Source organism: Peromyscus eremicus, chromosome 1 (assembly GCF_949786415.1).
Source record: "Peromyscus eremicus chromosome 1, PerEre_H2_v1, whole genome shotgun sequence".
Lineage (NCBI taxonomy): Eukaryota > Metazoa > Chordata > Mammalia > Rodentia > Cricetidae > Peromyscus > Peromyscus eremicus.
In genome coordinates this window covers 49260358-49285140 of record NC_081416.1, presented here as the reverse complement: position 1 = coordinate 49285140, position 24783 = coordinate 49260358, and the positions used below count along the sequence as shown (strand labels likewise).

Here is a 24783-nt window from a genome sequence, read left to right as displayed (position 1 = left end):
GGCCATCCCATCACCAGAGTAGGTCAGTTCGGATTGTCTCTCGACCATTGCCAGCAGTCTGTTGTGGGGGTATCTTTGTGGATTTCTGTGGGCCTCTCTAGCACTTTGTTTCTTCCTATTCTCATGTGGTCTTCATTTACCATGGTCTCCTATTCCTTGTTCTCCCTCTCTGTTTTTGATCCAGCTGGGATCTCCCACTCACCCAAGCTCTCTTTCCCTCGACCCTCGCCCTTCACTACCCCCACTCCTGTCCAGGCTGTTCATGTAGATCTCATTCCATTTCTCTGTCGTTGGGCGATCCCTGTGTCTTTCTTGGGGTCCTGTTTTCCAGGTAGCCTGCCTGGTGATGTGAGTAGCAGTCCAGTCATCCTTGTTCCACATCTAGTATCCTGTTATGATTGAGTACATACCATGTTTGTCTTTCTGAGTCTGGGATACCTCACTCAGGATGATTTTTTCTAGATCCATCCATTTGTCTGCAAACCTCATGATGTCATTGTTTTTCTCTGCTGAGTAGTATTCCATTGTGTATATGTACCACATTTTGTTTATCCATTCTTCAGTTGAAGGGCATCTAGGTTGTTTCCATGTTCTGGCTATTACAAACAACGCTGATATGAACATAGCTGAACAAGTGCTCTTGTGGTGTGGTTGAGCATTCCTTGGGTATATGCCCAAGAGTGGTATAGCTGGATCTTGGGGGAGATGGATTCCCAATTTTCTAAGAAATCGCCATATTGATTTCCAAAGTGGTTGTACAAGCTTGCATTCCCACCAGCAGTGGAGGAGAGTTCCCCTAGCTCCACATCCTCTCCTGATATTAATCCGCACACCTATGAACAAATAATTTTTGACAAAGAAGCCAAAAGTGCACAATGGAAAAAAGAAAGCATCTTCAACAAATGGTGCTGGCAAAACTGGATATCAACATGTAGAAGGCTGCAAATAGATCCATATCTATCACCGTGCACAAAACTTAAGTCGAAGTGGATCAAGGACCTCAACATAAATCCAGCTACTCTGAACGTGCTAGAAGAGAAAGTAGGAAGTAGTCTTGAACACATTGGCATAGGAGACCACTTTCTAAATAGAACACCAGTAGCACAGACACTGAGAGAAACAATCAATCAATGGGACCTCTTGAAACTGAGAAGCTTTTGTAGGGCAAAGGATACGGTCAACAAAGCAAAGCGACAGCCTACAGAATGGGAAAAGATCTTCACCAATCCCACATCTGACAGAGGACTGATATCCAGAATATATAAGGAACTCAAGAAATTAGACATCAAAATGCCCAACAGTCCAATTAAGAAATGGGCTATAGAACTAAACAGAGAATTCTCAACAGAGGAAACTCAAATGGCTGAAAGACATTTAAGGAATTGCTCAACATCCCTAATCATCAGGGAAATGCAAATCAAAACAACTCTGAGATACCACCTTACGCCTGTCAGAATGGCTAAGATCATAATGCAAATTTCTTATTATTCACAACAGATTCTTCAGTCCCAGCCTGATCAACACACATATTATTAGCCCAAATATCTCATGAATGGCCCCTGGCCCAGTTTCTAGTTAAGTCCTTGTCACCCTAAATCTTCATGAGCTGGGCCTCCACTGCTCACATTACTTTCAGTATTACTGTCTTCATCAAGATAAACACTTTTTACCAACTAGATGCTGTAATGATATAGTTCTCAGGAGGCCTTGGCAGGTTGGGCCAAGGTGTCCCGGTGAGTGAGTGAGGAGATATACCATGCAGATTTGGCAAGCAGCATCATGGCACGGTAGAAAGTCACTCATACCGTGCAGACACAGCATCCATGTGGAGACCCGTTTATTGTAATAGAGAGATAGAGACAGAGAGAGAAAGAGAGAGAAAGAGGGAGAGAGGGAGAAAGAGAAATGGGGGAAAGGGAGAGCGGAGGTGTGCACACCTCATGGCGAGAAAGGGAGGAAGGGGAAGAGGAAGAAGAAGGGTTTTTTCCTTAAAGAAGGCTTCATGTCAGGATGCAGGGCAGGCTCCCCCCCCCAAGGGGCGGGTCAGAATGCCAACAGACCCCCCCCCCCAAAAAAGATAAACACCTCATTAAGCTTTTCCAATAGCATCCAATGGCTTTTCCAGACTAAAGTTGCAAAGTCTCTCAAATTTCTCTGCCCAAATGACACGGTCAGTTTTATAACAGGAACAACTTCACTTCCTCGGTGCCAATTTGTGTTTGAGTTTCATTTCTGTTCTTGGGATTAAAAGATTCCAGCAAAAATCAACAGGGAGGGAGGAAAGGGTTTATTAGGCTTACAATTCCTAGCTACATCCTTGAGGGGAACGTGACACAGGAGTGGAAGCAGGGAGTCACGTCACATCCACATTCATGAGCAAAGAGAGAACCAATGCATGCTTATTTGCTTGCTCATTTCCTGCTCTCCTAACTCTACACAAAACAGAGCTGATGAAATCTTGCTATCCACACTCATGGTAGGTCTTCTATTCAGCCTCATTTAAGACACTCAAGACAGTCTCCCACAGGCCTGGCCAGAGGCCACTGGATCTAGGCAATTCTTCCTTCAGGCTCTTCCTACATGATTCTAGGTTGTGACAAATGGACATTTAAAACTAACCAACACACACAGAGAATTTAGATAATAATTAAAAATAATAAAATAATGAAACCTTAACACTCCCCTAATCATCGAAAGTACTTGTATACTGTTCTTTGGCAAACCATGAATATTTTGAAGGAACATAAATATGCATGCTTTAGATAAAATACTGCATTTCTCTTAAAAATATAAAAACATTTATTCTTTGAAATTTTTTCCATGTAATGTGTTTTGATCATATTCACCTCCCATTATCCTCTCTTGTCCCCCTTATATTCCTTCTGGAACTATTATTCTTCCCAATATTACCTGCTCTTGGTTTCATGTGATTTTTGTTTGTTTGTTTTTTGTTTTTTTAATAAGCCATAGAGTTTAACTGGGGTTCCTTGCATGTGCATGACCATGAAGTCATTTACTGATCATGGGCAGCTTACCAGAGGAAAATGAAGAAATAAAGAAATGTGATTCCCTCTCTCTCAGGAAACATTAACTTCCATTGGTTCCTCAGCTAGGGGTGTATGGGACATTGAAGGATTCCATTTCCTGCAGATCTTGTGCAGGTAACCAAAGCTGCTGTGAATTCAGGAGTTCAGTAGCCATGTCCTTCCTAGAAGATAGAATTTCATAACATCCACCCCATGCTCATGTTCTTACATTCTTTCCTCTCCTTGTCCTTGTTATTCCCTGAACCTTGGAGGAGAGAGAAGGTCAAATCAATGCTCTATTTAAAGTTGAGCACTCAAAAGTTATTATTCTCAGCACCTTGACCAGTCATGAATCTCTGTTTTGATCACCTCCCACTAACAAAAGAAGCTTCTCTGACCAGGACTGAGAACTGAACTAATCTAAGGGTATAAACATAAATACTTGGAAGACAGTTTTAATACATTCCATTTATTTATTTATTTTTGTTTTTTTAAACAAAGTCTCACTGTGTAGCCTTGGCTGGCCTGAAACCCAATTTGTAGACCAGGCTGGTCTTGAACTCACAGAGATCAGCCTACTTCTGTGTCTAGTGCGACACCATGCCCGTGGGGCACTATATATCCATTTATCAATAGGGAATTACCAGTAGACTCCCACAAAGTGGCTGTGCTCCTTGGCCACAGGCTTTAGGTCATGTTTATAGTACCAGGTGCATGTATTCCCTCTAATAGAGTAGGCTTCAGATCCAACCAGGAAGTGATTGGTTGCCTCTAGAACCACTACTGGTCCAGTGAGCATATATTATCAAGCAGTTCGGTATTGTACGAGGCAAGGTCCACAGCTAGGTGATATATATGATGACTTCTCTCCTAACAGCCTATATAACACCCTCTGCTGCCATTAACAGTAGCCATCAGGGAGGAAGCCTCCATCTGAGTTCCAGAGCAATTTCTCTGTGTCCCACATCTAAAGTACAGACAAGTGGTATTTTGATGTTGCAGAATGTTATTTTGTCAGGGTGAGATTTTCCACTAAAGAGAACATTGAAACCACAATGTACTCATGCTATTTATTTTAGAAACCAATAATGGCAAATCAGTCTTTAGTCAAAATTAAAATGACAGAGGAGAGAAAAAGCTGGGCCCATTCAAATCGTGTTGAAGATCAAGTAGTCAAAACTACATAAATTGCTGCAACATTGAGCCACTCAGATCTTCGTGTAAATAACACCCAGTGTCAGAAAAATGAATGCCCATGAGAAAGCATGTAGTCCCTTTCGACAGCTTTCCTTATTGCATTTTTAATGTCCTTATTTCTGAGGCTATAGATGATAGGGTTCACCAGGGGAATAACCACAGCATAGAATACAGACACCACCTTGTCTTGGCTGAGGGAATAGCTAGAACTGGGTCTCATGTACATGAAGAGACCAGAGCCATAGAAGAGGGTCACAGCAGTCAGGTGAGATGCACTGGTGCTGAAGGCCTTGGTCCTACCTTTAGCTGAGCTGATCCTTAGGACAGCAGCAACAATGTATCCATAAGAGATGAGGACTACCAGGACAGACATCACTCCCACAACAACACCCAAAATGAAGGTCACTACCTGGCTGGTGAAGATGTCAGAGCAAGCCAGAGCCAGGACTGGAGGAAGGTCACAGAAGAAGTGGTTGATTATGTTGGGCCCACAGAAATCGTGCTGGTAGATAGAGGATGTTTCAATCAGAGAACTAAGGAAACCACCCATGTAGGCACCAGCTACCAACTTCAAACACAGAGTATGGGACATGAGAGCCATGTAGAGCAGTGGGTTGCAGACTGCAGCATACCGGTCATAGGCCATGGCTGCCAGGAGCAAGCACTCAGTCAGCCCCATTCCACAGAAGACAAAGTATTGTGTGGCACACCCAACAAAGGAAATAGTGTTCTGATCTGTGATGATGTCAGAAAGCATCTTTGGGGCCGTAGAGGATGAATAACAGATGTCTAAGAAGGAGAGGTTACTGAGGAAGAAGTACATGGGTGTGTGGAGGTGAGTGTCCATCCTGATGAGGGTGATGAGGCTCAGGTTCCAGGCCAGGGTCAGAAGGTAAATCCCCAGAAAGAGCATGAAAAGGAAAACCTTCATTTGAGGTTGATCTGAAAACCCCAGGAGGATGAATCTAGTCACAGCTGTGTTGTTTCTTCCTCCAGCCATAGGCAAGCTTCCTGCATAAAAGAAGGGTAGTCCTGAGGTTAGGGAGATTGTTTATAGCTTTAAGAAGAAAGAGTTGGGGCTGGAGATATAACTCAGTTGATAGATTGCTTGCCTGGCATGCACAAGGGCCTGAGTTTGATCCCCAGCATCTTATCAGCTGGGAATGCTGGCACACACATGTAATCCACGGAGGATTAGAAGTTCATCGTGATTCTTGACTATAGAGTTAGTTCAAAGCCAACACGGGACACATGATTCTCTAAAATAAAAACAAAACCAAACATGGGGCTGCAGAGATGACTCCACCAGTAAGATGTTTGCACAATCGTGAGGACCTGAGTGTGGCTCCTAGCAGCTATGAAAAAAAGCCCAGCTTTACATGCCTATCATCCTGGCACTGGGGCTGGGGTTGGTGGGGCAGAGACAGGAGGATGCCTGGAGCTTGCTGGCCAACCAGGGTAGCAGCAAAATCAGTGAGCTCAGTTCACTGAAAGACTCTTGTTTGGAAAATCGGGTGGAGAACCATTAAGAGATATGCTTTGTGTTGACTTCTGTCCTTCATGTTCCCTATGCATACCTTCACACATGTGAACATGTGTTATACACACACACACACACACACACAGAGAGAGAGAGAGAGAGAGAGAGAGAGAGAGAGAGAGAGAGAGAGAGAGAGAGAGAATAGAAATGTCTGGAAGACCACAGAAACTAACACCCAGTTAACAGTTTCAGATGGCTTCTGGAAAACTAAGTTGTCACCCTAAGATAATCTGTTAGCACTATTTAAAAACTGTATGGTGTGTATCTGGTTGACCAAAAGAGACAGAGTCTAACGGAGTAAAAACTGGTTAGAAGAGAGGAGTCAGGATTTTGTCCCCAGCAACTTTCCAGTGGTGGAAGGGGCTGTGGGAAGCCCTTCACCTCTCCAGAGTCTCACTTTTTCAAATCCAAAATGAGATGCTTGGATCAGCTGTGTTTCAGGTCCTTTCGGAATTAGGTTTTCTGTGGCTTTTAAAGACTTTCTTACTTAAAAATATAAGCCAGAGGAAGGTAAAATAAAGTTGGTTGTTTTAATGCCTTATAGATATTTAATATAAAGCTCAAGGACAGGGAAATGAATAAGAAAGACTATAATTTTTGATGTATTATATCTTTGTGTGTGGGAGGGGCAGGGAGAATCCAAGCTATAGTTTAACAATTCATTTTTCCACATAACAAAACCAAGACAAAAGTATGTATACATACACTCTGAAGATTAGAAAATTGTTGAATGTTTTTCTACGTCACCACACAAAATTAATAGAAAGATGAAAATTTGGATTTGATCAATTTCGGCATCAAAGATTACAGAATGGAAGGGCGATGAACAAGTTTCCGTGAGTTGGGAGAGAAAATTCCAGAAGTGACTGATACTGGCTTTAGCTGTATGTCAAGAAGTGCCAGAGAATAGAAGCTGGAAGAAAGAGGGTTTGTTAGGACAGTGATCAGCAAAGTTGAGCTTTCATGTCCTCAGCCAGACTAGATTATCATTCTAAACACATGAGGTAAGCCTGTGCACACTTGGCAATTAAGAAAGGCAGGCTGGTCCTGGTGTCAGGTCAAAGTGAACACAGAAGCGTGTCTAAAAAGGCAGAAGAGCCTTTGCCATGATACGTTGGTGAAGTTCGAGTTGTTGATATTTTCTCACTTCTATGATACTTGACTGTCAATGCTTGCCTGTGTCCAAGCATGACTCTAAACTGTTTCTTGTCACTCACATTGCACATCTGCTTCTGACTTGGGGTATTCTAAGATGTTGAATCTTCCCTCAAGTCACAGGCACCTGGTAAATATTCATGGAATGGATGAATGTTTTCCATTGCTTATCAGCCGAGTGGCCTGTCAGTTATTATGTCTGGCATGTTACTATAATAAAATACATGATATATTTTTTAGTAACAAACAACAATATTAACATATGATAACAATCATAATATAGTTGTGAATACTTATTTAATAGTTGCTGTGTACCAGGCACTGCTGTAAGGACTCAATCTGTACAAAGCCTGGCCTTTGCAGCCTCAGGAATGGCAATGTTTCTCTGCCCTTTAACAGGTGAAAGCTGGGGTAAGCTGGAATGTTGTATTTTTTGGAGAATGAAGTGGGAAGGAATGAGTTAGACTTACTAAATTACTTTAGGCAGAAGTATCTTGAGATCCATGCCACTAATCCAGGTTAGGGGCTTTTCATCCACGACCTCTTCTGTAATCTTCTGTCCATTTGCGTTTCCCACTGTGTGTGCCTCATTTCTGGTTCCATCAGGTTTTTTTTTAAAAAATACATTGACTTTGTGTAAATAAAAATGTGTGCTTATGGAATACCTGCTCTGTTATCACTAAAGTTTCCAAATGACTTGTGGGAATTTATTACTTTAATGGGCATAGATGGCCCCCCTCTGCCTCCCAGAGGCTGCCCACTGCAGCCACTCCAGGGTCCAATGTGTGAACCTGAACAACTGTTACAACTAACTCCTTCAGAGGACTAATTGTTCTCTGGAGTAATGGTGATGGCCTGGCTACCCATTACCAAAATCCACACATTATTCTCCTCTGAGACTTCCTTTCTTTGGGTCCGAGAAGATTCATCCGATGTTAAAGGACAGGCTTTTATTTTAAGAAGTCCTCAGCTGGAAATAAACCTCACACATAAACAGCCTAAGGCTTGTGCTAAAATATAGTGGTTAGGAACAAAAATTTCCAACTGAGATATTTGGGATCAAATTCTGACTGTGCTCTCTTATCAATATAAAATAAATGTGAAGTTGCTTAATCTCTTAAATACCAGCTTCTTTATTTGTAAAACTGATATAATAATAAATTCTGCCCCAAAGGGTGTTGAGGTCATTCCATAGGATGTGAATAAGAACATCTTCTTCACACGGTGCTCGATAAATAGAAATCACTCCAGGGATGTAAAACAATAGCATGAATTACTCTGTCTCTTGAGTCATGGCCAAGAAATCTTTCCCTTCTACCTGACTTAAAAAAATCACTTATTTTATGTGCATGAGTGTTTGCCTGTATGTATGCTTATGTACCATGTACATGCCTGGGGGGTATCAGAAGAAAGCATTGGATCCCTTGGAACTGGAGTTATAGATGATCTTGCTTTGAACTGAACCTGGATCCTCTGCAAAATCAGCAAGTGCTCTGAATCTCTGACCCATCTCTCTAGCCTCAAGTGACTTTTTACTGTGACTTACTTTCATTGGAATGAAAGCAATTCATTTGCTTTTTAATGTCTAGGTGTTACTCTCAGTACTGTCAACGCCTGAATGGGTCACCATGGGCAAACAGTTAAGTCCCCAGGGACTGAGCAAATTGAGCTATCTCCCAAAGATCCCTGGAGCTCTGAAAATCTGGTATTTTGAGTCATAGATTTACTTCCTTTCTCTTTCCCTTTTTCCTCAGCAATAAAGCTTGGACAAAAGAGTTTATTTGGGGCTAGAGAGATGACTAAGTGGTGAAGAATGGGTACTGCTCTTTTAGAGAATAAATGTTCAGTTCCAAGTATGCATATGGCAGCTTATAACCCTCAATAACTTCAGTTCCAGATATCTGATACCCTCTTACAACTTCCACAAGTACCAGATTCACACATGGTGCACATACATGCAGGTAAACAGTCATACACCAAAAATAAATACATCTTAAAACATAATTATTCTGTTTCATGGAAATCAAATTATCAGTCCTTCTTCTGAAAACAAATATTCCATATACAGGAATAGGGTTTCTGAGATTCCTTCTATACATGTAAATGGGCTTAAATTAGGGAATGAAATGTAACGACTGCAATCACTATGCTCAGACTGTGAACATGAGAGGCAAAGACAAGCTCTTTGCCACAAGAAACAGTCTCTTGTAGGATTAGAAATCAACCAGGAGATCCTGAAGCTGAGAGAGTGAAGCCAATTCACTGTGAAAGTGTTTTGATACTGAATTAAGATCTGGGGAATTTCTAAGATTAACCCCATAATTATAATTGATGCATCTAGGAGAGTAATGATACATTTAGTCTCCTATGCCAACTCTGATTACTGTGATAATTAATGATACTAAGACAGACAACATAAAGGGCAAAGAGCCATGTATAAATTAACAATGTCTGCATTAAATAGGAAAAGGGAAGGATTTTGCTTTCTTATTTTTTGTAGTGCTGGAGAGTGAGGCCAAGGACAGACAGACAGACAGACAGACAGACACACACACACACACACACACACACACACACACACAAACACACTGCTGTACTACTGATCTGTACTGTGAGTTAGTCACTACCCTTAGCTGATTTTACAGAGGAAAATACTTAGGCTTTGAAAAATAAATTTATTCTAGGTCATGTAACCCCCAAGTACCAGTGACAGGCTTCAATCTGAAGCTAAGAACCTCGCAGTTTGAATCATAGGTTGTAGCTCTCTTGACAGTCCAGTCATGTTCCCTGGTGCCTTGTTTTCCTCACACAGGCAAGGGAAATAATAGCACATCTGCTTTGCAGGACAGTTGTGATGGCCGAATCAGATCAAGGGTTGAAGAAAAGAAGTGTGCATGCATCTGCTTTATCACTGTCAGTCTACCTGACTGGATGGCTCTGCCATCTTGGGTATTTCTTGCCTCAGGTTTTCTACTTGGGAATTGAAATTGAAATCTTGAGTCATATTTTTCTCTATGTCCCCTCCAGTTCAAATGACTCCAAGGGCAGTAAGACAAGCTGAGAAAGAGTTGTTTAGACGTGCTTACTGATTGCTGCTAGTGCGAGTGGTGAGCATCTCTGAGTCATCGGTTATATTTAGTGTTTGCCATTTCAAGGGACTCATTTGGTGTGTGTGTGTGTGTGTGTGTGTCTGTCTGTCTGTCTGTTTGCGTTAATAAGAAAGTATGAGAGAATGAGTCAAAACATTTTTTTTCTTCTGAATGGTAAATTTGTGTATTAATCAGTGATTCTTTTTTATAAGGTATCTTTTATATTGAAACTACTAATGTGCCACCCTCTATAAAGTTGATATTTTTGTTCTAATTCACAAATGTTGGTTTTTATAAATATAAGAACTGTTTTTTGTAGATATAAGAATTATCAATGTTATATTACATTTATTTGTTTGGGGAGGGCTGAGCTTGACATTGAGTCTTCCTCAGTTATTCTTCACTTTAGTTTTTGAGAGAGGAAGTCTCACTGAGAGCTGAACAAGGCACTGATATATGAGTGCAGCAAAATGACATTAGAAATAATTTTATCACTACATTTCCTTTTCTTTCTTTAGACTCGTATTATTTGATTTTACCCTAGGCACCTGGGCTTTCTAGCCTTAGGTTCTTGGACACCCAAGCAGTGTCGGGTATGGGTCCCATCTTTTGAGAAGGCCTTAAGTCAAATCAGTTGTTGGTTGGTTACTCCCACAAGCTTTGTGCCACTGTTGCCCTAGCGTATTTTGCAGGCAGCACACCATTGTAGATCAAAGGGTTTATGGCTGGCTTGATATTTAACATTTTTCAACCTCTTGTGTTTTGAGACTGTTCTTTTGAGAACTCCCTGTTGAGATTGGTAGACTTCTGTTTGATTGGGTTGCCTGTTTTGTTGATGTTTTGCTTTTTTTCTGGTTCTTTGTGGATTCTTGGCATTAATCCTTTGTTGAATGTATCTAGCAAAGATTTTTTTCTCATTCTACATGTAGGCTGTTACTTCACTTTATTGAAAGTTTCTTTTGCACTAAAAAAGGTTTTTAGTTTCATAAAAATCTCATTTATTTATTGTTGGCTTTACTTCCTCCATAATCAGAGTCCTATTTAAAAAGACTTCGCCTGTGCCAATATCAAGTATTATACTCCCCACCTTTTCTCGTAGTAGTTTCACAGTTTTCTGTTTTGTGTTCAGGCCACCCACCCATTGGAGTTGACTTTTGTGTAGGCTGTGACATAAGCATCTGGTTTTATTATCCTACAAATAGATCTTCACTTTCCCCTTAACCACTTGGTAAAAGTGTTTTCTTCTTTTCTTTTCTCCAGTGTGTATTTTATTGTCTTATTAAAAATCAGATCAAGTCTTTATATATTTTGGAGATCAGCCCTCCGTTAGATGTGGGGTTGGGGAAGATCTTTTCCCATTCTGTAGGCTGTTCTTTTCTCTTATTGACCGTGTCCTTTGCCCTACAAAAGCTTCTCAGTTTTAAGAGGTCCCATTTATTAATTGTTGCTCTCAGTGTCTGTGCTACTGGTGTTGTATTTAGGAAGTGATCTTTGTTGCCAATGCGTTCAAGACTACTTCCTACTTTCTCTTCTATCAGGTTCAGTGTAACTGGATTTATGTTGAGGTCTTTGATTCACTTGGACTTGAGTTTTGTGCATGGTGACAGATATTGATCTATTTGCAGTTTTCTACATGTTGACATCCAGTTATGCCAGCACCATTTGCTGAAGATGCTTTCTTTTTTCCATGGTACAGTTTTGGCTTCTTTGTCAAAAATCAGGTGTTCATAGGTGTATGTATTAATGTCAGGATCTTCAATTCAATTCAACCAAAGAACGGATAAAGACAATGTGGCACATATACACAATGGAGTACTACTCAGCAGTAAAAAACAATGACATCATGAAATTTTCAGGCAAATTAATGGAACTAGAAAATATCCTGTGTGAGGTAACCCAGACTTAGAAGGACAAACATGGTATGTACTCACTCATAGGAGGATACTAGATATAAAGCAGTGGATAACCAGACTGCAACCCACAGCTCCAGAGAAGCTAGCTAATAAGGAGAACCCTAAGCAGGTTGCCCTGCGAAGGAGAAATGGATGAGATCTACATAAGCAAACTGGGGTGAGGGGGCCAATGTAGGGTAACAGGTATGGGATGAGAACATAAGGGAATAGGAAGTTCAAGCTGGAACAGGGACAGAGTGGGAGAGCAAGGAAAGAGATACCATGATAAATGTAGACATCATGGGAATAGGGAGAAACCGGGTGCTGGGGAAGTTCCCAGGAATTCACACAGATGACACCACTTTAGACTACTAGCAATAGTCAAGAGGGTGCCTAAACTGCCATCATAGAGCCTTCATCCAGTAACTGATGGAAGTAGAAACAGAGATACATGGCCAGGTCCCAGGTGGAGCTCCAGGAATCCAATCAATGAGAGAGAGAGGAGGGATTCTATGAGCAAGGAACATGGAGATCATGATGGGTGAAACATACAGAGACAGCCAGGCCAAACTAGAGGGAACTCATGAACTGTGGACCAATAGCTGTGGAGCCCCCATGGGACTGGAGTAGGCTCCCTAGATAGGTGAGACAGTTGTTTAGCTTGAACTGTTTAGGGGCCCCCCTGGCAGTGGGATCAGGATCTGTCCCTGGTGCATGAGAGGGCTTTTTGGAGCCCAGTGCCTATGGTGGGACACCTTGTGCAGCATTGGTGCAGGGGGAGGGCTTTGGACCTGCCTCCACTGAATGTTCCAGGTTCTGCTGACTCCCCATGGGAGGTGTTGCCTTGGAGGTGGTGGGATTGGGGGAGGTGAGTTGGGGGAGGAAAGGCTGGGGAGCTGGAGGAGGGAGGAGAGGGGCATCTGTGGTTGGTATGTAAAGTGAAAAGAGGATTTCTTAATAATAAAAAAATTCAGACCAGCAATTTTTTGAAGCAAAAACTTTCACTGAACCTGGAGCTCACAGTCTTATGTAGATGGTCCCTGGAATCTGTCTTCTTTCAAACATCTACCCCTTCTTGGGTTACAGAAGTGAGCAGACATCAAAGCTTTAAACTGGCACTGAGGATCAGAACTCAGGTTCTCAGGCTTGCAGAAAAAGCACTGTGCACACCAAGCCACACCACCAGCCTCCTAGGAAGACTTCTGTTCACATCTTGAGAAGAAATACTGGAGTCTTTCCACAGAAGGCAGTGGAATATTTCTTCTTTTCCAGGGCTCATTGGAGAAGAAGATAGATAATATTAAAATGTTAATGCTCTAATTTTGCCTGAGTCAATAATGCATTCTTTCTGTAATACCTTTTGGTATTAGGATCACCAAGGTAATGATTTGGGGAGGAACTATTACTGAGATCACCCAGTTCATCCTCCTGCAATTTTCAGATTTCCTCAGAATCACAACATTGCTTTTTATTACATTCCTGCTCATCTACTTTACAACTCTGACCTGGAACCCATCTTTCATTGTTTTAGTAAGGATTTCTTCATGTATTTCTTCCTAGTGTTCTGTCCTTTATAGCCTTCTACCATGTCACTGTCATGGTTTCCAAGATCCTCTCCAACTTCTTTCAGGAAAAATAGATTATTAACTTTATGGGGAGGAATCGCTCAGTACTTTGTCTTCTCCACTATGGGGCTGAGTGGATCTTGCCTCATGACATCCATGGCCAATCACATGTATGCTGACATTTGTAACCCACTTCTCTATTCATCAATCATGTCACCCCCCTCTGTGCTCAGAGGGTGCTGGGATTCTATATGGCTGGACTTCCAGGTTCTGTATCTCACATGTGTACTTTGAGCTTCACTTCTGTGGATCTAATGTCATCAGGCACTTTTTCTGTGGTATTTCCAGCTGATGAATTTATCCTGCAGTGAGGTTTTCTCTGTACAAATTCCAATTGCCTTATTAACAACAATCTTTGTGCTAGCAGAATCCTTAGTTACCATAGTATCCTATGGCTATATCATCTTATCCATCATGAAGATCACATCAGTTAAAGACAGGTCCAAGGCATTCAACACCTGTGTTTCTCACACAGCAGCTGTTTGCCTCATATACTTTTAGGATATTTGTCTGAGTTCCAGTTCTGGGGCTTCTCCAGCTTCGACAGATTTGCATCTATCTCCTACACTGTGGTGATTCCCATGTTGAATTCTTTGATTTACAGTCTGATGAACAAGGAAACAAGAGATGCTATAAAGAGGTTGTGGAAGATGGGCTACTGCTAAGGTCAAAGATTCGGAGATTTCTGACAGATTCATCTTATAAAACATCTTAACAAAAGCTTGATGCAGAATTTATGCTAATACAGGCCATAGCTAATTCAAACATGATATCTGTTTCGGAGGTTCATCTTTCTTCCTGTTATATCAGAAATGGCCTCATCCTCTACCATTTACCTATCATATTTGTGAAATATCTGAATTTAGAACTTTTACTGCTAAACTGGAAGATTCTCCATATCTCGACTTTGTCTCTATAGATTATTGGTGAATGAGTCTCGATGGGTTGAGAAACCTTGTCTCACAGCAGCTCTGATGTAGCATAATAAAAAAAAACTGGTGAGGACCATTGATTGTTATTTGTTTTTAAATAGGTGGGAACAAATGAATGTTGGGGGATATACTCTTTTCAAAGAAATAAAATTAACATTGGCCTGGAAAAGACTCACCTGTGATGATCAAAGTGAGTTCCAGGAAATGAGTGCTAATGATCTAACAAATTTGGAGTCATATTCTTATCTCCACAAGGGGTAGGCTAAGGGAAGATGTTGTGATCTAAATCTTTAGTAATGATGAAGGCTATAGATTCTTTAGAGATATTTGCATATGAGCATGATGATTGGATTCCTGAAACCAGAGTCCAGGTGCCATTTCATATTCAAATGCCAAATGACCAATGGCAGTATCTGATACTGTTCTGCCCCAATTTCTCCTTCTGTGTCACATTAAATCATTACTATCAATCATTGGTTAACATAGTCAATGAAATATCATTGTTAAATTGCTTCTGATGTTTTAGATATCTGTTCAATTTTGTATAATGATACACATGTGAAATCATTGTAACAACAGATTTCTGAATACTTAGTTTTATGCAGACTAATGGTAAATATGGAAAAATAGTATGCAGGTCTTGGAACCCAAAAGGACTATATTGCTGTGGATGATTGATTGATAAGTAAAACACTGATTGGCCAGTAGCCAGACAAAAAGTATAGGTGGGACTAACAGAAAAAAAATTTAAAAAACAAAGAGAGAGAGAGAGACAAAAAAAAAAGACTCCAGCTGCCGCCCAAAAAACATCATATAAAGACAACAGGTAAAGCCACAAAACATATGACAACATATAGATTAACAAAAATGGACTGAGTATAAGAGTAAAAACTAAACAATGACAGACCTGAGCTAATAGCCAAACAGTTTAAATAATATAAGTGTCTGTATGTTTATTTTATAAGTGGGCTATGGGACTGCCGGGGCTTGGCGGGACCCGGAGAAAAAAACTCTAGCTACACCATATAGGTGTTATTAAGGAGCTCTTAAAAATCTATCAAAGATCCTGAACCCTACACATAAAGTAGTGCCTGAGAGGAGATTGGATGGCCCTCCCTCTTCTGTATGGAATGTGATCAGTTCTCTGTGTGCAGGTTAAAAAATGTGATTAGGAGGTGATAGCATTAGCTTGCTCCTCATTTGCTTTATTCTCAGTTTCTTTGTCAGGATTACACTTCATAAACCCACCAAACTTACCAAGATCAATCCACATGAATCTATTAAATGGATAACAGAATTTATTGAGATATAAATTGAGGCAATATACTCATGATTACAGAATGAAGTAGACAGCAGAAGTCCTCCTCTGATCTGACCAGGAGTGAATCCACCTCAAAGGCAGGAGCAGGGAGAAGGGCCAAAGAGAGTACAGAGAAGCCAGGAAGTTGGATAGAGAGATGCACAGGAAGGAGTAAGGAGGGACTTTGAGTTTTTGCAGGTTTTTTTTTTTTTTTGGTTTGGGACAGCTGGAGAGATGCTCTCTTGCTGGATCTCTAGCCACAAAGGAGGGTCAGCTGGTTGCTTCTCAGATTCTCTGAGCTAGCAGGTTTTCACCCCAACATCTGACTCCTGAGGCTTTGTTGGTATGTAGAACAATAGACTTAGTTAAAAACTACATTTAGTGGCAGCAGTCAAGCAGGTTCTGGTGGGACTGGAAGTCCAGCTAGGCTGTGGCCTAAATGGTGGGGTTCTGACTAGAGGGCTGCTGGGCTGCAGAAGGCAGTTTAAGTATCAGTAGATTCAGATGCAGTCTCTAAGCTGATGAGAAAACTACACAGATCAATGTGGTTCAACTGGTAACATGGCTTTTGGACATCTACATTGCCACAGGTGGCAGCCCATACACTAAGCATCCTTGTGGCCTTTGGTGGCAGCATAGGCCATGCATGTCCATACAGTTGCTGGTTGTGGTAGTACCATGGACCCAGACATGGCCCTTGGCTGCAGACTGGGTCTGGATATCACCATGGCCCTGGGTAGCAAGTAGGCCTCCCACATCAGCCTACTCCTCATTATCTTCACTTCTTCCATTCCTCCTCTTTCCACAGCACATGAATCAATTCTACTTCTCTTTCTCTCCTATTTCTCAACCATATATTTGCTTATCACAATGGGACCCTCCTGCCTGGTGCCTTATGGTGCCAGGTGTGCCCGTGGATGTCTTCCAGCCAGCCTGGGCCCTCGATGCCCTGACTCCACAGTCTCTTATTCTCTGCATGTTGATTAGTTGAGGGTCTTATTAATTGTCATTTACTTCAAGGAGAAGTTTTGCTGATAAAGGTTGAGGCATGCTACCATCCATGGGCATAGCAATAAGTCATTAGTAGTCATTTTAATAGTAGCAGTAGAATAATAGTATCAAATAAACATTTTATCATGTGTTAAGGAGCTACAAAAATAATAACAAACTTATACCCACTATTGAAGGAAACAATAAACACAAGGTGTATAAATGGGGATTAAATAAATAACACATATATTTCATAAGTCTAGAAAGAACTTTGAATTTTTTTTACCACATGAAAAATGTATATATAATCACAGAATTCATAACTATATCAATATATCACTAAATTTTTTCTATTAATATTTCACATTTTTGCAAATAAACTAATTATATAAAAGTAATACAAAAATTCAATTTAAGTTGGATTTTTAAAAGATAAGATTAATAAGTTATTATAGGGGAACAAAAACAGATAAAAGCAGATATGAAAAAGGAGACACTACAAATAACACTACAAACATGCCAATGATCATAAGAGAAGAATATAAACAATAATACAATGATGAAATATAAACTAGAAGATATAGTTTCCAGACTAATACAGCCACTAAGACTGAATTTTGAAGAAATAGAAATGTAAAAGAACAAATGACAAGTAAGGATATTGAAATGAAAAGTATGCATCAAAGAAAAGCCTGACTGATTTACTTCTTAACCCTACAAAACATGTGAAGAACTAGCCACAAAATTCTCAAACTAATCAAGAAATTCAAGAGGAGAGCATCAAAATCTGTTCAATGAAGGCAGTATTAATAACCCCATCAAAGATATGACAAGTGAGAAAACCTTAGATCACTACCCATGATGAACATAGATGTAACTATACTAGCAAACCAAATTCAATAATATATCAAAATATCAGCCATCGTGATGTAGTTGGATTCAAGTACAGGCACAACGATGGTTAACTGCATACAAATAAACTGTACACTACATTTACAGAATGAAGGAGAGAAAGTATATAAACATTTGGATAGTTACAGAGAAAGTATTTGACAAATTCAATATCTCTTTATAATTATTTTTAGTTAGGTATAGACCTTACCCCAAAAGTGAAGTCTATATATGACATAGCCACTTCTATCATCACACTCAACAGAGTCAGGCAAAGGACCCACAATCTATTAAACATAGCATTAGAAAGCCTAGACAGAGCAATTAGGAATGAGCATAATTAGAAAGCAATCAAATTAGGAAGAAGAAATTGTCCCTATTTACAAGTGACATGATTTCACATTTTAAAACTCTAAAGATGCCAACTCAGACTCGTAGATCTGACAAACGAATTCAACATATTCCTATAGCCAAATAGTGAGCTCTATGAAAAAGAAATCAAGAGAGCAATCCATAATGATAATCATTGACACACAAAATAAAATACCTAGGAAGCACTGGATATAGTAGTACATTTTTGTAATCCTTGCACTTGGGAGGTTAATGCAGGAACATCATGAGTTCAAGGCCAGCATGGGGTACATATCTGAACATATCAGAAACAAAATGAAATCTAGGAATGAATTTAACCATGTAAGTGCCAGATCTTTACATGAAGGCTATCAAACATTGATGATGGAGAAAGTGAAGATGACACAGATAAGCAGAAAGACAGTCCACATTTATGAACTTTAAGAACCAATATTTCTAAAAAGATCAAGTAATCTAACCAATATGTGACTCAAAACACTAATGACATTTTTCACAAAATAAAAAAAAAATCAAAAATTTCATACAAAATCACAAAATCTAAAGCAATATTAAGTAAAAGGAGATAGGTATCAAGATAATTGACTTAAAATGTACTATAAAACTATAGTAAGAGCATGGTACTTGTATAAAAACCAATATAAAAGAAGCTGACAATATGGCTTATGGCTTAGCTGTTAAAAGTGCTTACTACTCTTGTAGAGGACCTATGTTCCTGTGGGCACTCACAGGAAGCAACTTACAACCACCCGTAACCCTCAGTTTCAGGGCATCTGATGTCCTCCAATCCTCCTGGAGCATTGCACTACATTTGGTGAACAAACAGACAAGAAGGTACATACATGAGGGAAAATAAATTTCTTTTATTAAAACAAAACAAAACAAAAAACAAATAAAAAACAGCATGTAGGGTAACTGAACAGGACAGAGAATCCTGAATTAAATCTATGAACTTAGACACAAAGTATTACTCTTTTCTCTGGGGATTGAACCTAAGGCCTCATACCTGTTAAGTAAACAACACAGGCCATAATATGAGTATAGGTTTGACTATTACAGATGTCTATTAATCTATATTTTTAAATTATACCATACATTTTTAAATGAGCTGCGTAAATACAATATCCTAAACAAGAGTAGAAACATACATACAGTATAACAAAATTAACTTTAAATTTGTATCAATAAACCAAAATCCTTACTAATGTAAAATATTTTGAAATTAATAGTTGTTTTTTGGATTAAAGTAGATTCAATAATCTATCCTTTTATCCTATCATTTCTATATTTTATTCCCCTTTTTTTCTTTACAAAGAGATCTTTGAATTTAACTTCTTTGTTTAGCTTTTTCCTGACTATGACCAATAATATTTGTAACCAGCCCTACTTAAATGATGACAAACATCCATAAGCAATCTTTTGAGAATGTGGACATCACTCTCTAGACTACTTCCTGTTGTTTGTTTGTGGGAGCTGTTATTTTTGGGGGGACTTGGAGAAAATTGGGATAATAATGAAGTCACAGATGAAGTATTCTGTGAGGTTGGACCATCTCAGCCAGCACCCTTGAAGCTGTTTTGAATGCTGGATCATGTGTCTTGTAATTCTTTTGGGTTTATTTCTCTGTGTTTGTAGCCAGAGTTTTCAGGGGGTCTTCAGTGATCAAATCTGATTTTCTTCAACCTGGAATGAATCCACAGCTTCTCATTTCCCATGGAAACAAAAGCATAATCTCACCGCCAAAGCAACATACCTTTTGACTTCAATTTTGAAGTCAAGATATTTTTAAAATATATAGGTTGATTTAATCTAGCAGCTTCAATACATTGTCTCTTAGTAGCCATCTCTCCTTCCTCAGCAGTCAAAAAAATTCAAAGACAACACAATAACATACAGTATCCAGATTCTTTGTGTTTTTCCATCATTACATGGCTTTTTAAAATTACTTTACTTCCTTTTTAAGAACTTTATTATTTTAAAACTCTATTTTTAGTCTAAGACTGTATATACTCTTTCTCCCAAGCCTTTGTAAATTTTTAAAAACACACTGTAACCCACTTAGAGCTTTTCTTCCCATCTGTGTATTTACTGTGTATCTGTAACCCATTTCTGTCAGCATGAGCAAAACTCCAAACCCACCATGCAGTATGCTGGTGGATCTTGCCATGGCAGCTTAAGCCTGCAGGCAGAGGCTGGGAGAAGCCTCTCTGTACTGCAGCCCATGTGAGAGACTGTGGGAACTCACTACCCTGTTTAGCTCATGATGATTTGTGGATGGCTCCATCTTGCAGGCAGCTATTGGGAGATGCATCTCTGGACTGTTACTGGCATAAGACTGTGACACTAGGAAGCTGTGTTAGTCTCTGTTTCTGTGCCCTTAGAACCTTTCTAAAGCTTTCTCAGGATTTATGTGGATATACATGGACCTGGACATTGGGCTTCATTTGTAGGCAGAAGTTTCTCTCTCACCAGCAGCTCTCAAATAGCTGACACAGAGTTTTAATATTAATTATAAACTCTTAGCTGATAGCTCATGCTTGTTACTAGCTAACTCTTACATTTTAAATTAACCCATATTTCTTATTTATGCTCTGCAACATGGCAGTGCCTTCTTTCAACACAGCACGATCATCTCCTGCTCCTTCCTCATCTAGTTGGTGAGTCCAGACTCTGCCCTTCTTCCTCTCAGCATTCTCCTAGTCTGGCTCTCCTGCCCAATCTCTTTCTGACCAGCTATTGGCCAGACAGCTTCTTTATTAAATCAATCATAGAGACATATATTCATACAGTGTAAAGGAATATCCCACAGCATACCTCAGTATTTTTTTTTGTAAATATCCATACTTGTTTCATCTTTAGCTTCAGAAGAAAGAAAATATGTATTACTAAATTTATGGCAAAATACTTTTCTATAATCTTTTTTTGTAATAAAATTTATGTAGTAAATATCTTTTGAATTCAATAATTTGAATGATTTCAAGTGAGACTCCTTTATGGGTCATTACTATAGTCCAGATAATCAGTGTTATTGGAGATATTTCTCAGTTTATTTATTTGGAATCTATTTATCTTACATTCTTTGATAAAATCAGGCTTAGAGTAATTAGAAAACTAAGCTAGAGGATAAAACAAATTGTATGAAATACTATGAGTGACTAGAAATTTTTGGGTTACTGGGTATCTGGAGTTTATGATCATACTAAGTCAAATGTTATAGTCATGAGGTTTGGTTCTACTGAACAAACAACCCAAAACTCAATAACTTAATAATCAACCTTTATTTTTTTTACTATCCCATAATCCCCCAAGGTCAGCCAAAGTTAGGCAACTTGATCCATCTCCCATATCTCTACTGATAGAGCAATCACTGTCTGCCACATTGGCTCCAGGTGGTAAAGTGAGAAAGCATTCTGGGCTAAGTGTGATCTACCTCTTCAGACTTCCTCCTGCAAATATTCACATCACCTCTGCTCCTCTTTCACCAGCAAAAACCATCATATTTAAAAATGGTTTTGAGCATTTGTCAAGTATAATCTTAAATGACAAAGAAACTTGAAGAAAGCAGTAAATATGGAACAAGCTAATGCCATTGTCTTTTAATCACAAATGTTTTTCCAGCCCAAATATAGAGAAGTAACCATGCTCTCTATACAACAGGCCATCCAAGTTCCTCTCAGACACTTCTGTTCGGGGTTCAGGACCCTTGATAGACACTTAGTAGTTTCTTGATTATACCTATATTGTTCTTTTAATTTTGGATGCCTGTATATGTTTTCAATATTTGCTATTAGTCTTTAGAAAATTGAATATTCAGTAACTTAGTACAGTGAAATCATATGTGTATTGCATAAGAAATAGAACAGATACTTGAAATATCAGAAGCAATTTGATAGTAAGATATCATTGTCTATGTTAACCAAATAGTCATGTTTTATGCTATTGGTCATTTGGAATTTAAATATGAAATCTCATCTGGACTCTGGTTTCAAGAATGAAATAACTACACTCATATTACATAGCTCTGAACAAACTATATTGTTCATCACTACTGAAGAGTTAGACCATGTCTTCTTCACTTAGCTAGTAGCTGGTGGAGACAAGAATATGACCCAAAACTTAATAGATGATTAGCATTGATTCATCTTAGAAACAATGTAACTATCAGAAGTAATTGTTTCTAGGAGGTATAGCCAAGCCACTGCTACTTTTATTCCTTCAAACAGTAGGTTTCCTGATTAAAAACAAAGAACAACCCACCAGGTCTTTATTAGGCTACACTGGGCCATTTGTGGGACAAGGGTTCTGGACCCAGGAAGCCTCACCAGGCATCTTCTGTAAGGATGGGGCCCAGGGCTGAAAAGTCTTCAATTGCAGCAGCAAACAGTTATAAATTTGGATGTTTCATAAATACTTTGGATAAACAACATAAGATGAGACTATTTCTGATGTAAAATGAAAATGATAAACCTCCAGGACTTATAAGAATAACATTTCAGAAACATTGAATCAGTAGTGATCCATATTGCTATATAATCTATATCAAGTTGAGCCTTTCTTCAACGGAAGTAGGTATTTTGTAGGGCAGATCAGTGAGAACTCTCAGAATGTTTTGTTAGAAACATCTCATCTTCCTCTGTAACCTCTTTACAGCACCTCTGATTTCATTGTTCCTCAAACTATAAACCAAAGGGTTCAACATGGGAATCATCACAGTATAGAAGACAGATGCAAATCTGTCAAAGCTGGAGGAGCCACCAGAGCTGGAACTCAAATAGACAAAGACACTGGAGGTGTAGAAGAGGGAAACAGCTGTCAGGTGAGAAGCACAGGTGTTAAATGCCTTAGACCTGCCTTTAGCTGAAGTGATCTTCATGATTGACAAGACAATATAGCCATAGGATATCATGATGGCTAAGGCATTTGTAAGCCCAAACAGCATTGTTAATATGGCAAGCAGGACCTGTGCAAAGAAAGTGTCAGTGCAGGATAGATTTAACAGCTGAGGCATGTCACAGAAGAAATGTCTGATGACATTAGGTCCACAGAAGTGGAGTTGCAGCAAGGCACATATCTGAGATAAAGAACCTATGAGTCCTGCTGTATAGCTTCCCAACACCATGTGAGCACAGAGGGTGGGTGACATGACTGATGAATAGAGCAGTGGGTTACAAATGGCAGCATACCTATCATAGGCCATGGCTGTCATGAGGCAAGATTCACTCAGCCCCATAGTGGAAAAGATGAAGTATTGAACTATGCAACCCACAAGGCTGATAGTTTGTTTTTCCTGGAAGAAGTTGGAAAGCATCTTGGGGACTGTTGAGGTGATATAGCAGAGGTCTATAAAGGACAGATTACTGAGGAAGAAATACATGGGAGTGTGGAGGTGGGAATCCATCCTTATTAAAACAAGAAGCAACAGGTTCCAGGTCAGTGTTATAATGTAAAGGGTGAGGAATATAACAAAGAGCAGTGCTATGACTCGGGGGAAATCTGAGAATCCCAGGAGGATGAACTGGGTGATCTCAGTAATATTTTTTCCTTCAATCATTGCTTCTGTGATCCTAGAATCAGAGAGGACAAAAAGAACACATCGTTGGCTCAAGTGAAATAGTAGCATTTTCTGTCTCTTGCGTCAGTCAGTGAGTTTGAAGGAGGAGAAACGCTTCACTATCCTTCTGCAGAAAAAGCCCCAATGTGTCTTCTCTGTTAATGCATTTCTCTGATCTAACTGATTCATGTAATGTCATGAGGATTTTTAAAAAGATATATAAAAGATGGACTGGAAATATGTATTAGAGCATGAATATGCTGAGATTACGAAAAAGAAGGCAGATGCCATTGATTGAAATAAAATGGTTTTAGCGGTCCACTGATATTTCTTGGTGTAACTGCTGCATCATACCCATGACAGTGTAGGTGGCATTATTTCAGAATAAATCTGAAATAATTTTATATCCCAGATTATGACTTTAGAAATATTTGTTACTTTTTTCCTTTAGGAAAAGTTACCCTATTTATAAGAGTTTCTCAAAGTATTTGCTAATATGTTTAATACAACATTTTGAAAGTATCCTGGAGTATAATATAATTATAATTGTAATATCATTATGCATATGTTGCCGATAAAATTATGGAGTAAATCTTGGGGAAGCCCTCCTATGAAACACCCAATCTGGAAGTGGTAGTTCACTCTTGGCACTAAGGGAGAATTATTTCAATTTTAGGGTGTTTTGTTTCTTGAACAACCACATAGCAGGAATATAGTTAAAGGTCCAAATAAGAGGGTTAGGTTTGATGCTCCCTTTCACTATGAATTTGTCTAAACTGTTTAAGAAAACTAAAGTTACCCCTTTCCTAACAAATTGAGCACCAGTACCTTTGAACCCTGGTTTTACTGGAGGTTTATGAGCATCCCTGAAACACAGACCTACAGGGGTATGTTCAGGGAAACTCTTGACCCATCAACTGCAATAGATTTCATTATTTTCTTAAATTGCACTCTGGTAACATGGGCAGCCAAGCTTCAGTGAATTCTGTGTAGCCCACCATTTCCAGAAGAGACTGGGGAGATGTGGATTCTTATTTTTATTCCCAGTAAGATTTTTCTTAATACTGTACAATTTGGCAAAGGGGAATTCTGAATATACTCACTTTTTTTGATGGATATGTTCTCTGCATCCATTATCTTTCTGGACAGCTAGAGAAGGAAAGCTGATGGATGCAAATCTTGAATGGAGACTTAACTAGGTACACAGAGCTAATCAACATGTTTCC

The 24783-nt window shown here is 39.3% G+C and overlaps 2 protein-coding genes and 1 pseudogene across 2 annotated transcripts; 1 reads left to right on the top strand and 2 right to left on the bottom strand.

Moving 5' to 3' along the window:
* Positions 1-4174: 4174 nt before the first annotated feature.
* On the bottom strand, positions 4175-5223 carry LOC131909027 (olfactory receptor 5A2). Its single transcript, XM_059260283.1, has one exon. The coding sequence runs from the start codon at positions 5221-5223 to the stop codon at positions 4264-4266; it is 960 nt and encodes a 319-aa protein (XP_059116266.1). The 3' UTR covers positions 4175-4263.
* An 8059-nt stretch (positions 5224-13282) lies between these two features.
* On the top strand, positions 13283-14189 carry LOC131909044 (olfactory receptor 5AN1-like; annotated as a pseudogene).
* Positions 14190-22618: 8429 nt separating this feature from the next.
* On the bottom strand, positions 22619-23557 carry LOC131920951 (olfactory receptor 5AN1-like). Its single transcript, XM_059275859.1, has one exon. The coding sequence runs from the start codon at positions 23555-23557 to the stop codon at positions 22619-22621; it is 939 nt and encodes a 312-aa protein (XP_059131842.1).
* Positions 23558-24783: the final 1226 nt, after the last annotated feature.